General features: G+C 36.5%; 1 protein-coding gene across 2 annotated transcripts in view; it reads right to left on the reverse strand.

Annotated features, from left to right (window-relative positions):
• LOC117577963 (inactive dipeptidyl peptidase 10) overlaps positions 1-15671 on the reverse strand; it is a 146611-nt gene that overhangs the window by 110887 nt on the left and 20053 nt on the right. The window contains exon 2 of one of the 2 annotated variants that reach the window (XM_034263014.2): positions 395-580. The exons of the other annotated variant lie outside the window; for it this stretch is intronic. Coding sequence (XP_034118905.1) covers positions 395-505 — 111 coding nt within the window. The 5' untranslated portion in view covers positions 506-580. The remainder of the gene's footprint in view (positions 1-394; positions 581-15671) is intronic. 2 annotated transcript variants of the gene reach the window in all.

Below are 15671 nucleotides of genomic sequence, written 5' to 3' on the forward strand. Positions count from 1 at the left end.
AGAGAACAAGAGAGTGAAAAAAACAAGACGAAACGAAAGCCAAGTCAAATATTTGTCTAGCTAAAATGCACGCCAATTGAAACTTTTGTGCGTATACAGACAAAGACATACATACAAATATATATATATATGTATATGGCTACTATATATTATATATGGTATATATATATATATATTTGTTGGCTAGGCGTCACGCACTTTGCTACTTTGTAAGTTTGCTTTGGTTTAGTAATTTTTTTTGAAAGGAGAAATAAATGCAAGTATTTTGTAGTCGAGAGTACGAGAATAGTTTTAGTTTTGGTTGTTGTATTTCTTGTTGCTGTTGTTCGAGTTCGATGTAAGCATGTTTAATTGCATGTCGACTACGACTACGACTACTTCAGACAACACTTACCCCAATGCGTCCCAGCAGCAGGGCGTCCATTTCGCCACCATTTTGAGCCACCGGCACAGTGGTTATCACGGATATCGTCGGCTCCTGTTGGGCGCTCAAGTCCACCGACATTTTGCACGCGTTTCTCTAATATTTCTTTCGTTTTTATTATTACTCAATAGCGCGTCTCGCGTTCGTTGTTATTAACTGTGTTGTTGTTGTTATTATTATTACTATTGTTATTGCTATTATTAATATATTATTATGTTTCTCACTTAATGCTAAAACATTCAGAGCTCGCCAAAACGCTTTAGCTCTTTTAACTCGTTCCGTTTCAATTTCGATCTCAGCAAAAGTTACTTTCGGAATGTGCATGCAAATGTGCTTTAAATGCCACGCCCTTTTCGTCGCGCGAGTGTATGTGTGTGTGTGTGGACTCGTTGACAAGCGAAACTTTTAATTGATTTACTAATTGGTGCCAACGCCGCAGCAACCACTAGTTGGTCGTACTTCACACCAGGCGACGCTCAAAAGTATGCTACATAAAATTGGCTTGCAACTTTATCGAATAAACGACTTTTCTATGCCCTAAGCTAAGCTTAATGGCAGTTGAAAACCATTAATTCAACAAGTTTGCGACAAACTAGATAAATCAAAATCATGGTCACAATTTCAATGGTATTCAAACTAGCATCAAGAATACCGACTAAGCTAAAACATTTTCAACTTTGAAAACATTCATTTACGAAATTCTAACACAACTTGAACTGAAGTAAAACTAAGTTCGTAAATATAAGCACAAGTAATATATATATCAAAAATACTTCCAATTCTTTGAATATATTTAAGCAATATGCATTCAAGAGATCACAATCTCAATTGTCGTTAAACTTATTTCAAGTATTAATATTCAGCCCTACAAAGTATTTATTTTAGAGATAGAATAACAGTTTTTATTGTGGTAAAACTTATTTCAAGTTATTAATTAGCAACTAGACTAACTATGAAATAAATTGATTAATCAAAAACATTTTTAATTTTAAAAATATAAATGTTCTAAAGTAAACAACTAAAGATATTAATTTCAGAGATCGAATCGCATTCCCACTTCATTTCAAGGATAACCACAAAGTAAACCGACAAATAAAAACTCATTTTGAAAATGTTTAAGCAATATTCGCAAAAGAGCTCGAAACACAATCTCGATGGCAGTCAAACGCATTTCAAGGCTAACCACAAAATAAATTGGTAAATCAAAAACATTTTCGACTTTGAAAATACTTCATTTCAGAAATCGCAATACAATTTCAGTTGTAGCAAAAGTCAGTGCAAGGTCTGCAACCAGAAAATAGAAATTGGCAACAAAAGAAATGTGTTAAAAGAATTGAGTTACTCTCGAAAACTTGTCGTGCAGTTTGTGGCATTGTGATTGTGGACGACTGCTTTAGTAATACGATTAAGATACGAACAATTTTCGTTATTGTATTTGCAATGGATGTGTCCACAAGCGGAGGACAGGAGAAACAAGAGAGGAGAAGGCAAGAGAGAGCAATACAATTACAATTCCCAATAAGTCAGAATGCTAATTAAAGTTGCCAGCTGGGGAAAGTTATGCAGCGCTCGCATTGAGAGGGAGACAGGAGACACTAGAAAGAGCAGACTGACAGACACGTCTGTCAATAAACACCGGAGGATATATGACAGCTGACAGTGTGCTGAGGGTTTGCGTAGATGTTTGAAGTTGTTATTGGTTGCTGTTACAGCGAGCGTATGTGTGTGTGTGTGTGAGTGTGTGTGTTTCCTCTCGGGTTCAAACACGCGGATGCTGCTGCTGTCGCTGACATATTGAAATTTCCATTTCCTAAGCAAAAATAAGTTACGCTTGTCGCTGTTGTTGTTGCTGTCACCCATGCCAGACCACGCTATGCCATGCTCTGCCACACGCGTCGTATGCGCAATTTGTAAGCACTGAAATTGGTATTAACGGCATTACACGCGCTTTACGAGCAGTCAGGGTAGCTGAGCACAGCTCTCACTCTGCCGTCACCTTGTCGCTAGCATTGACATTGGCCTGTCGCTGTCCTTGTCTCGTGTCTGAGTCTCAGTAGCAGTCTCAGTCTCTGTCCCTGGCCAGGTGACAACCAGAAGACAGTCAAATTGTCCTCACATCCACTTGTACTTATGCTTATGCTTATGCTTATGCCTGTAACTTGATGTGCCATCAAAGGCAGCGCCGTGATAAAAACTCAATGATATTGTTATACATACGCTTTAAAGCATGTATTACAAAAAACAAATTGCATTGCTCCCCATTGCCAAATAATCCGCAAATTAATTAACGGATAACAGCGCATCTAATGCTTTAGCATCAAAGTTCTGCGCTTTAAAAGTGCGACGCATTCAACTGCAAACATTTTTGATAAACTCATCAAATTCAAAATGTTGGCAACAAACGAACAAGTTTTTGTTCTATATGAATTTAAATTCAATTAAAATTCCATTTCGTGTGCAAGATAAATTTCAAATTCCTGTGATTTCAGCTATCAATATCGATCGTCAATAAAAAACATACAACTTTTGTCACAATCTTAACTTAAAAGGAAATACAAAAAATGTAAAAATGCTACAATCGAGTGTGCTCGACCATAGGATACTAGCTGCTTTTGTTCAACAAAAGTTAAGCAGTGTAAAAATATACCGAATTTATATACTGAATAAAATTACATACTATACCGGAATCCATATTTTGTACCCAATTCATTTATCTCTATATATATTGAAATATACCAAAAGCTAAAACTAGTATAGTTGGTATCCTACAACATTCAAAATATACCATGAAGTACAAAATATACCAGATTGCCAACCAATGCAAGTGAGATCCAGTGATTACCGATATCAATGTCGATCGTCATTAAATCATATACAACTTTTTCCACATTCTTAACTCGCTTTAAAGCAGCTTTTAATGAGTGGGAAAAAGTAATGAAATGAGAGCAAAAATTGCAATTTTCGAATCGATCTTATTAAGAAAGTTTTTGCCAGCATTGAGTTCCATAAAAAGCGATGGTAATAAATTACACACTTTGTGACAATTTTATCACACACAAACACATACATAAGTAACGATGTGTGTTTGAGTTTTGTGGTAAACATAAAATTGTGGGCGAGTGTGAGCGACTGTCAAGTTTACGAGGTGCCAAATAAATGAATGTGAAACTCATTCACAATCGTAAACTGCATAAAAATTCACAAAGTAAAAAAGACAGCACACACTTTTGAGTTTAAAAGAGAGCCAGCAAGAGAGAGAGGGAGGGGAAGTAGATTTATGCTGGTGTCAGATGATTGACACACGCAGCATAATTGCCATTGGGGGGCAATCCATGAAATTGGAAATTGAATGATTGCGGTCAAGTGCGCATTGTCACAGCAGAGAAGGAAATAGGAGGAGTTGGAAGGAAGCAACGAACTTATTCCCCAGTCGAGTGTCCATTGTGGGATTTACTGCTACACATGGGCTGCAGTTGTCGGTCGACTTTGTCGACTAATTCAAGGCGACTCGTGTCACACTCACATGTCAGCCATTGCCATTGCTATGGCAACATCACCAGCAGCAGCAGCATCAGCAGCAACGGCAACGGCAACGGCAGCAATAAGTGTAGCATACATCATCCATGAGCCGGCACTTTACGCCCACTTGAAAGGCGTGCTAATTTGGCTTTAATTTGCATTTTAATACGCAATATTCATAACGTTGCCAGCGAGCACAGACACACTTACACACACGACGACGCATGCGTAATGTTGAATAACACTCGCAGCATAAAAATATGCAAATCAGAATCTGAATCAGAATCCGAATCAGGAGCAGAGCAGAGCAGAGCAGAGGCCGCAAAACGCCAACGCATTGCATAATTATGCAATTCAAGCATCTCGCTTACACATGTTGCGACCTTCCGCCTGCTGCATTGCTCCCATCTTTTAATGCCACGTGTTATAATTAATACTAGCGGGTAGTTTAGCCAAGAATTGTGTAGCAACTAAATAAATTGTACTAGGATGAGTGACAACAAATACAGATTCTGTCAACACTCTCTCTTGATGTTAGTTAAGTTCCCTTTATTTCTCCTCCATCTCTTTTGAGCAACGCGATCACTCTTGATCGAAGAATTGCATAAAACAAACAATGGCAAAACAAAGTTTTACAAAGCAAGTTTTGTATTTCTCCCACATAATATTGTTGCTATGTATTTTCTTCATTTAAGTGCTATAAATGCTATTCTTTAAAATATACTTTATTTAGAATCTGTTTTGCGACGATAATTATTTTCATATCAATGCTGATCACAAAACAAATACAAAACAAACAGCATGCTTTGTGGTCATTCAACTTTGTTCCTTCTACTTTTTTTTTTGTTTTGCTGCTGGGCAAAAAGTTTTGCGGGCATGCTAAAAATGGCAGCCAAATGGTTATGGCCAGCAGAGCTCTGCTCAAGCGCGGCCAACGGGAATTATGCATGAGCGCCTCAATGCGCTACCAAGTGCTGCGACACTCACACACACATACACACACACACTCTTCGCTTCTTTGGTTGTGCTTGACCCCGCTGCTGTTTTTCAGATTTGTAGACCGTGCGCCCTCTTGCATGCAATCGAAGCACTTTTAACTGTCGCTCGTTTACCTACTGTTCATCCGTCCGTCTATCTTTCTGTCTGTTTGCCACATCAAATCCAAACCAAAATGCAAATAATTGACATGGACTTGAAGCTCCAAAAATGACAAAAACAAAAAGAAAATTGTGAATAAAATGTAAAAAGAAAAATAGCGGGGGGGAAGCATAAAAAGAAATACAAAAAATATGTAAGAAATATACAATCGGTTGTGCTCGACTGTAAGTTACTGCTGCCCATTTTTAATAAAAGTTAAGTGGAGTGCTATTATTCGAAAAATATACTGAATTTATATACTTGAAATACTAGAATATGTTAAAATAGATTTTTACTGTACCCAATTCGAATACCGAAAAATACTAAAATGTATATTTGGTATACCATACTTAGTTTATATTAAAAAATATACCAAATCTATTGGAATATTGAAATATTACTGAGCTGAGAAATACTGAAATATACCAAAATATATATTTAATTTAATGTATACCCAATCTTCATACATACCAATATATGCTAAAAGATACTGAAAGTTATAATTGCAATATTTATATACTACTACATTTCAAATTTTCCACATAGTCAACCAATACAAAAGAGAACCTATGACGATCCAGTGATCAGGAATATATATGTACAATATACAAAAATTTATATTTCGTATACCATACTTAATTTATATTAAAAAAATATACCAAATGTATTGGAATATTGAAATATTACTGAGCTGAGAAATACTGTAATATATATTGAAATGTATATTTAATTTAATGTATACCCAATCTTCATATATACCAATATACGCTAAAAAAATACTGAAAGTTATAATTGCAATATTTATATACTAGTACATTCAAAATATACCACATAGTCAACCAATGCAAAAGAGAACCTATGACGATCCAGTGATCAGGAATATATATGTACAATATATTTTATGGAGTACATTTCCTGGAGGCACAAATGTTATCATACCCTTCTACCCTCTGAGTAGCGGGTATAATAAAGAAACCATTAGCTGGCCGAGTTGTTTGACAGGGCAACCGCAGCTGTAACGAGTTTTGCGTCTCTCCCTCCCCCTCTATATCTCTCTCTCTCTTTCTCTCCGCTACTGTTCGCCACTTTTCCAGTTCTTCAGTTCGCCGCTTTGTTGGCCGCCGGCTTTGTCTCTTCAAAATGGCCGCACATCATTTCCGCTTTCCTTTTCGCTTTGCTTTTACTTTATTGTGTTCAAGTATATTCTTTTTCCTAATTTTTACTCGTATTTGAACTCGCACTCACACAGTGACACGCTCACACACACACACACACACAGACAAACAAAAGACCGCGAGAAGCCAAAGGCAAATCATGGCACGCTTCGTTAGTCTTTTACTCCTCCTCCATCTCCCCTCGAACCACTTGCCCCTCTAGGTACAGGCAAGCAAAAAGCCAAGCGCCTCCACAAAGCTAGTGCTCCCCCCTCCCCCCTCGTATTTACTACCCCGCCTCCGCATCAGCCTGCTATTAAGTCGCTTTGCCAGCAGTAAAATTTTCTACTTTGTTTTTCTTAATTAAATTGCAATAAGCAACAGCAGCAACAACAACATTGAGAAATATTCTTGAAGCACTTAAAGTGCCAAAGTTGTCGATTCCCGCCGCATTCCTTTTGCCATTGCTCATAATTATGAGCACTCACTTCACTTCACCACCTCCCCTCCTTGCAGTGATTGAAATTGTTGTACTATACTTTTTCGTTCTGGTCTCGCGCGTTTTACAAATTAACACAACTTTTATTGACACTTTTTTTGATGGCACTCCCCCAAAAAAAATTTATGACAAAAGCCATCAGAGCGTATTAGAAAAGTATGCGGCCCGCAAGCTCGATTTACTATACAACAAATAAAAACGCATTGAGCGGAATTTATGATGCCTGCGCATAAATGATTAGAACTGATTTTCATTGCTCTAAAACCTGTAGCTCGTTGTGCGAATTGTCAACTGTAAATATTATTCGCATTTCAATGGAAATCAAACACACTTTTACGAGTGTTCAAATTGATTATAAATTAATGATAAATATTCCTATATACCATATAAAAAGGGGTTTTAAATATGAATGCAGTTTTAAGCTTATAAATTACACATAAATGTATATTTATTTAGGGGAAGTAAAATTAAATCAATTTATAGCTAAATTAAATTGTAATAAAATATTAAATGTAGCAATTATTTGATGATTTCAATTTGGCTAGCAAATATAGTTTTTAGTTATCAATTAACGTACACAAATAAATTGATATCTTCTTGTGAATTCTAATAAAATATTTAATCAATGTGAAGTAGTAAATTTTAATGAATTGACAGTTATTATAAATGTCAATAAAATGCAAAAATGCTGGAACTACTTCGCTATGTAAATTTAAACTGTAAACTCACACGTAGTAAAATTTCCTATAATTAATTAATTGCACACAGAAAGAGAAAACGTGTTAAAATTAAGAATAAAATCTAGAATCTCTCGAAAAACATTCTTGAAGCAAGATTTCAATCTCAAAATTTGCAATTTAAAAATTCTTGTTTTAAATTTTTATCAAGCCACAAATTTTGTTTCAAGATTTTATTTTATCAATCTAAATTTCTTTTTCTCTGTGTATAAAATTTAATTTCTATTTATGGTGACCACAAATAAAATGTTTAAGAAAGTTGTTCCAGTAAATTTAAATAAGTTGAGAGTTGTATTTAATTCTAAAAGCTTTAATTCTGTTTATAAATGCAAGTTTAATTTGCAGTTTGTTGGCCAATGAATGTATAGTAACTTAAGAAATAGTTATAAATACTTATTTTAAATTCCATTTAATGCTGAAATTTATGTTTAAGCTATGAACACGCACACGTAAATAAACATTTTAATAAGTGCTAACTTTATGATGGCCATTAAAAATGTAAGAGCTGCAAATGAATATGCATGAAACTGCAGCGCTTTAATCGAGCGAGCCAACCAACACGTAGGCCTACATTTAGTAGCCACTGTTATGCCACACTATACATTTGTGTAGTTCGTGTTTACTCAAATCGAGTTTCATTTCATTAGCCAGAGATTTTAGGCTGTAACTGTTACCTTAACTGCAACCAGTTTCCACAGCTAACTGTCGCTGCAATTGTAACTGTAAATGTAACTGTGAATGTAACTGTAACTGTAAGTGTAAGTGTAACTGTGACAGTGGCTGCCATTGCATTTGGGGCATTTAATTGACTGTTGTGGGAGCTGACAATGCTGCATTAAATAGAGGCCAGCGGCAACCACAAAGAGAGTGAGAGGGAAAAAGGGAGAGAGAGAGATAGTTGAAGAGGGTTTTAGGTGGTTTTGGGCAGCACAATGGCGGACAGTTAATTAAAATGCGCTTTTGAGTTATTCATATTTATTTGCGCTCGGCTCGGCATATGAGAAATGCATTTTTAATATCACAACCAAACGGGGAGACAACACGTGTAACTGTATATGTTTCTTTGTGTGTGTGTGTGTGTAGACATTGCAACATTAATTGCCACGCTAACCTTGAGAGCAAAAAGGGGCAGCAGTCAGGCAGTCAGGCAGTTGGCAGCAGGCGAAACGTGTTCTCGTTTAGCCTGCTAAAACCTTGCTCCTTAGTTGCAGCTTGCGGTAACTTACAAGCGACCTTCCCTCGCTCTGCTTTCAAAAAGAAGCTGGCAACGTGTAGTCAGTCCTTGCAACTGCCAAAGCAAAGTGTGCTGGCAGCTGGCAGCTGGCTAGCAGGAAAGTTGACCTTGCCATTGCCCTTGCCCAGACTCAGAGACCCAGAAGTCTCTGGTTGCCCGGTTGCCTGGCTACCTGCAGCTGCAGGCCATTGGGATTTATGTGGCTGCAATTTTGTTGATGAGCCTGGGGGCGCAGTCAAACAAAGCGTCAGAGCTAGCCACAATCACTTTTCCACTTTCCACTTTCCCACTTACACACACAAATCTCGAGTCTCAAAATCACAATCACAATCAGAATCAGAATCGAAATCACAACTCACATCTCAGTTCTTAGTTCTTAGTTCTTCAGCAATTGTTTGAACATCTCGTACAAATTTGTTGAGTCAACAGAACCGAAAAATTTCACATTTTGATCAAAGACAGCTGCTGCTTCTGCTGCTGCTTCTGCTTCTGCTGCTGCCTCTGAGCCCATAAGACACACACACAGCCTGAGGAAACCACACAAAGTAATTGTTACTTTCACTCTCCCTTTCATTCCTTCTCGTCACGGTGTAGACAAGATATCAAATTGATTTCTGAATTTGCAGTCCTTTGTGCGTCCTCTGTCTTCCAAATTAACACTTATCTGGGCCAAAGCAGGCTTCGTTCTGCTTCAGCTATTAATTATGGCATGAAAGTGCAGGGTTGCCCAACCCAATTCACCGTTCACACACAGATTAAATGCTTCGCTTGTTTCACAGACATTTCGATTTAAAATCCCCTTTTCAGTGTTGCTTATATAATAAATTATAAATTGATATACATATACATACATTGTTATGAGAGGTTTATGCCTTTAGCGTAGGCGAGAGAAACTGTAATAAATTAAAGGATTTCAAATTAAAATAAATTAAAATTATAATGTGCAAATTATGCTTACGAAATAGAGTAACAATAACAACATGAATTACTTATTAAATTAAAGTGAATAAAATAATATGTTTTAATAAAACAAATATATTTATTTCGAAGAAAGCCAAAATATAAAACTAAATATGTAAATATATTTTACGTTTAAAAATAAATGTTTGGCAACATTACGGAAAATCTTTAATTGAATCCAACAAAATAATGAAATAAATATATCTTATAAATAAAACAAATATATTTTAAACAGAACATAAATTAAATAGATATAAATAAAGAACTTAAATTGAATATAGAGAAAATATTGTAAAACAAATGGTATTTTACATTATAAATGAAATATTTATATTAAAAAGACTACATACAATTGTTAAATTATAATAAAACAAACAATTTTATTTTGAATTGAGTCAAAATTAAATGTACATATTTCATATTAAACAAAAGTGTTTAATTGAAAATAAAAAAAATCATGAAACAATTATATTAAAAATAAAATCTTCATAATAACAAGACAACATACAAATTTTAATTGAAGCTAAAAATATAATAAAATAAAGGTTATATGTACAAATATATTTATTTCGATGTAAATGAAAATGAAAATAAAATAAATATATAAATAATTTTAAAAATTAATGTTTAAAGAATTTTAATTGAAACCACAAAAGAAAAGGAAAAAATATGTATCTTCTCTATTAAAAATAAAATATTTAATAAATAACAAGACTACTAATACAATTTGAATTTAAACAAAAATAATAACAAGTAAAAGTACGAAAATTTTGAAAAATATGCAACTTTTTGAAGACAAAAATATAGTAATTTATTTGCAAGAAAATATGATAATAAACCATAAACATTGCCAAAGAAAGGTCACTATAAAAGTAAATTTGAAATGAAATAAACTGCTACTTCAATGACATTTCCAGGCAGTTCATTGGGTGTGGGTGTCATCATTTTACAATAATTATTAATTTATGGACAACAGAGACAGGCGGAAACTTTAGGGAAAAATTGCGAAAGGCCAATAAATTGCTGGTGACTTTCCTGTATAATGTAAAAACGTGTCTATTTATAATTTGTTGAATTTTAAATGATGTTCTATATGTTACTGCTTCTTTTTTTTTGTGAAAGCGAAAGCCAGTTGAACTTCAAACGTTTCGCCTCGAGGGGGTCATCGGTCTGAGTTAAAAGACGACGAGGAGCGCGGCATTCACAGTCACATAATTTGTGAGACAAAATTGATGACCCATTTGTGCCGCTGGCTGTATCGTCATCGTCATCGTCATCATCTATCTCTGTGATGCCATCTGCCATTCAGCTGCCCCTCCGCTTCCACCTCGCTGTGTGTGTGTGTGTGTGTGTGTCAAAGTTAGATGCTGTGTCCCTATCGAGCAAATCACTTAAGCGCACTTAATTATTTGCACAAGTTTCGGTCCTCCGTCATAACCCATCGCCATCGACGCCTCTGTGTTATGGCACGTTTCACTTGCGTTACATTTCAATCGAAGCGAAACCGAGCGGCACATAACGGAGCGTATGAGTGATATGACACGTAATCAATAAATAACGCCAAACGGCAAGTGGCAAGTGGGAAGTGGGAAGTGGGAAGTGGCAAGCAGGCAGCAAGCGGCAGGCATCATGTGGAAAGCGACGCAGACTGAAAGTCGAGTCAGTGAGCAGCTAGGCCAACTGAGTACCCGAGTACTTAGTACTCATTAGGCCTATGCGACGTGCCCCAATTTCACAGCGTGGTAAAGACAAACGTAGACGTTGAACTCACATTTCTGCCGCTGCCACTGCTGCTGCATCCCGGCCACCCTGGCGTATACTTTATGCATAATTACTTTTTCCACGCAGCAGCCCCAGGAGCAGTGAAATGTTGTTTGCTTTGCCTCGAATAAGTTTGAGAGTTGATTTAACTGCGTTTCGCGCTCTACAACTGCTTTGATTTGGTTTATTTGGTTGGGTATGCCACGGGGCGTATGATTAATATGCGTAAATTAAGTCAAATCGAATCAATCAAGGCAAATGTCGCTAACAGACAGTCAGACAGCAAGAGACAGAGAGAAAGACGTGCTCTGATGGACAGCTGAACAGACGTTTTGACGGTCACTTGGACTCAAGGACAAAACAAATACGAGAATGCGAGAAAAAAGAGGATAGCTGAGGACAACAACGAAATGTGGAGTGAAGAGCTGTATGCTGACTTCGAAGTTGTGAGTGTGTGATGATGCTTTTGCAAATGGGGACACACAATGCCATAATCTGCATGGCAAATGGCAAAATATTGCCATGTCTCTCTCTCTCTCCCTCTCTCTCTCTATGTCTCTAAAGCCTTTCACAATGTCCAAGAGGCGCATTGCTGTAAAGTGCCAACTTCCGGTCTAGAGGCTAATGCATGTGGGGTCAACAACAAGAGCAACAACAAGAGGTTATAAACAACAACATCAGCAGCAGGATATAGCATACAATGTGACACATACTAAACTTTTATTACACCCGCACACACACTCACGCACACTCTCACACACACACACTTGCGAGACACTCGCACTAATGCAATGACATTTTTATTACAGGCCAAAACGCAGGCGAGGCCTTTTTAGTGTCCCAACAGTTGCCATTCACAATACTTACTGCCTCACTCACTGACTGAGTGACTAACTGAATGAATGACTAACTGAATGAATGACTCACTGACTGACTGACTGACTAAATGACTGCCTGCTGCTGCTGCTAGCCAAGTGAGAGTCGAAGTGGCTCTTCCGGCCAATGGTGTCAATTTTTATCATGTGCTCTGACCGTGAACTGAGACATGCCGCCAAACGTAGCCCTGTCCCTCACACCTTCACACACACACACATATACTCTCTCACATACACACACACACCGTACACATCGTGGCCAGCAGCAAAACAGCGTCTACTAAGCACTCAGTCCACCTTTTTTTTTGCACTGCGTTGTTGTCGGTCCATCGGAAAACAATACAAATTGGGTTTGATAACTCACTTATAAAGTTTGCTGCAGATGCAATTAATAACTTGAAAATTGATTTAAAAAATAGCGTTAATTAAACTCAATTATTGTAAAATACCAAATAAACACGAAAAATTTAAACAATTCATATATGTGTAATGAAAATGAATAGTTATAAATTTAAATTGAGTAGAAAATGGAAGATACCTTAATAAAAATATAAAATTTGCTAGTAAGTTGGCTCAGTCGTAATTTAAAAACAATTAGATTAAGCTTAGGTAATAAAAATAGATAAACAATAAGCTTCATAATTTTAATATAAAATACAAAATGCAAAGAAAATTAATATTTTTGTAGCAATTTAATTTGCACAGTAATTAAATATTTATGTTTTCATGGAAGGAATTACATTTTGTAAATAAAATTTAATAACAAATAAATTGATTGTGTCTTCAATCCAAAAACAATTTTTTTTTTAAATTTCAATCTTATTTTGCTTGTTGTATTCTGATTAGAAAAACCAAAAAAAGTGTGCAAAATACTATTAATTAATAAAGTTAGTTAGTTAAGTAAGACAAGTAAAAAGTCTAAGTTATGTTAAATTAAAAAGAAGAAATTTTTAACACAATTAATATATGTATTTTAATAAAAATGTTAAATAAAATAATTATTTCACTGTCATTTTATTTGTGAAAACAATTAAATAGTCTACATTATGTTTTAGTATAAATAAATTAAATTTCAATTTCAATAAGCAACCAGCAAAAATAATATTTCAACTTCTTAAATTTCCCTCCTGCCTGCTTCAAATGTTCAGAGGAGAAAAAGAGAGAGAGAGAGCATCAAGTGTGCGGTGTGAGCTTATGTTCAATTGCCAGCTTGATATTTCTTTTTACTGATTCGGCTTAGTTGGCGTTTATTTGATTTATGGCCAGGGTCGCTAGGATTTCAGCAGAAGCCTCGATCCAGTGCTACGAATCTCGGGGGCACTCGCATTGCTTTTTTGATAGGATGCCCAGCCGGTTTTTTGCGTCTTTTGGAGGGGGAAGCGAGGAAGTGAGTGTTGTGGGAATTGTGAAATTCTGTTGACGTCGTCGCTTAATTAAAATCGACACTAAAGCAACCGCCTAAGCTTTGGCCAATTTGCTGACAATGAAAGTGGAGGCTGGAGCGCTTAAGTCCAGCAAAAAGAAAAAAAAAAAGCGGCAACGACTAAGCCGAGGATGCTCAATTAGGCTGGATGGACTCGAAATAAACGAGGTACGAATAAACGAATATATGTATATTCTCTTTTCTGTGCCCTAATTGAAATGTTCATCGCGGAAATACTAATAATTGCATTTATTTACCCACCAAAATGGCTCAACAACAATCTATGAATTTCAAATTTCTCGCACTCGCTGAATATGTGTGTGAGGGAAAGGGGGCGTAAAAGGGACACGCCCCTAACCGCTTGTTGTACATGACGAACACAAGAAAATGTTGTTGTTGTTGCTGCTGTTGTTCGGCATCCACATCAGCAGCCATCCCTTTAACCCGACTGAAGCCTGACGGCTTTTTCACAATTTGAATATTTTAATATTAATGAAAAATGTTGGGGCCAAAAGTTTTCTTTTTGCTTGGCAGCGGCTGCTGTGTTGCTACCAATTTGCGGCTTTCGCTAATGAAAATTAAATGAAATTGCTTAAAGAGCGGGGCGTGCATTTAGCATGAATTATTAGGTGACTTCTTCTTCGTCTGCTGCCCCCGACGAATACGAAAACGAAGTCGAAAACGAAGACGAAAACGCCGAAGCTCTGCACACATAATTAAACAACTTATGACAAAGGCGAAAAAGTTGAATCCCAGCTAGTAACATGAAGCTACCCCCCATTCCCCCTATTCCTGCGCTCCTCCTCTTACACTTTGTCAGTGACTTTGATCTCTATGAAAAAGACAAGGATACGGGGTTGGGAACGGAGGGGGAAGAAAGACAACTGCAGGGACGCTCAACGCTCAAGTTTTGTGTCTGTTGCTAAAATTGAGACAGAGACTGAGACTGAGAGTGCGCTTGGGTTAAGAGCAAAATGGGATATGCGATGCATAAATCAGTTCCAGCTGCTCAGCTGACAGCTGTCTGTAGCACACACACATACACACACACTATCGTACTATCACACACACTTACACACACACTTAGATAACTGTGCATTGGAAACACCTTGAAGCTGAGGCGATTTGTCGATTTGCATTCCTTAGAGATTGCGAATTCTCCGTTTGAATCGACCCGCATAATTGCTTGTTATTCATGATTTGGCCAAATGATTCATGATAAGCTTGTCAAGTCGGCAAATGCGCATATATCAAAGCCCTGCGCCACATAACCCCCTCTCCATCCCCATTCCAAATCGACATCTTTAGACAGTGTATTACATGTGGTACAAGAAAGCTACACATATTGGTACAATGTCCTTGCCAACATTCTTAACTCAATCAAACTAACCGAAAGCACACGCACAATATCCATACACACACTCCCATACACCCTCACACACACACATACACACACACAAAAGAATCTCCCAAGAGCTCTGTCCAAGCCATCAAATATTCAGCAGTTAATTTAAATGGACATTCTTAATCGCACATACGGGCTGCATAGCCTTAAGAATACTCTACAAAATAAAAGCAACTTCGCTTATGCATATTTTTAAGAAAAATAAGTAATTGAATGCAAAACTACATCAATAAATACTTAAATAAAGTAAATTACTTCAAATAAAACGTATTCAACATAATTTTTATACCATTTACCCACACGGTAGAAGGGTATTATATTTTTGTGCCTGTAGGAAATGTATGTAACGGGCAGAAGGATCCCAAAAAGAATATATATTATTAATCAACGTCAACAACCGAGACGATATTGTCATGTCCATAAGTCCGCAGCGACTATAAGAGATCGAGCTATCATTTTTTCGACCCTATGTACCATATATAAATATATCAAATATAGCCTTTGGTATATTGAAGAATTTTTAAGTCTTTGTTTTGCATTTTT

Source organism: Drosophila albomicans, chromosome X, assembly GCF_009650485.2.
Source record: "Drosophila albomicans strain 15112-1751.03 chromosome X, ASM965048v2, whole genome shotgun sequence".
In the NCBI taxonomy this organism is placed as follows: Eukaryota; Metazoa; Arthropoda; class Insecta; order Diptera; family Drosophilidae; genus Drosophila; species Drosophila albomicans.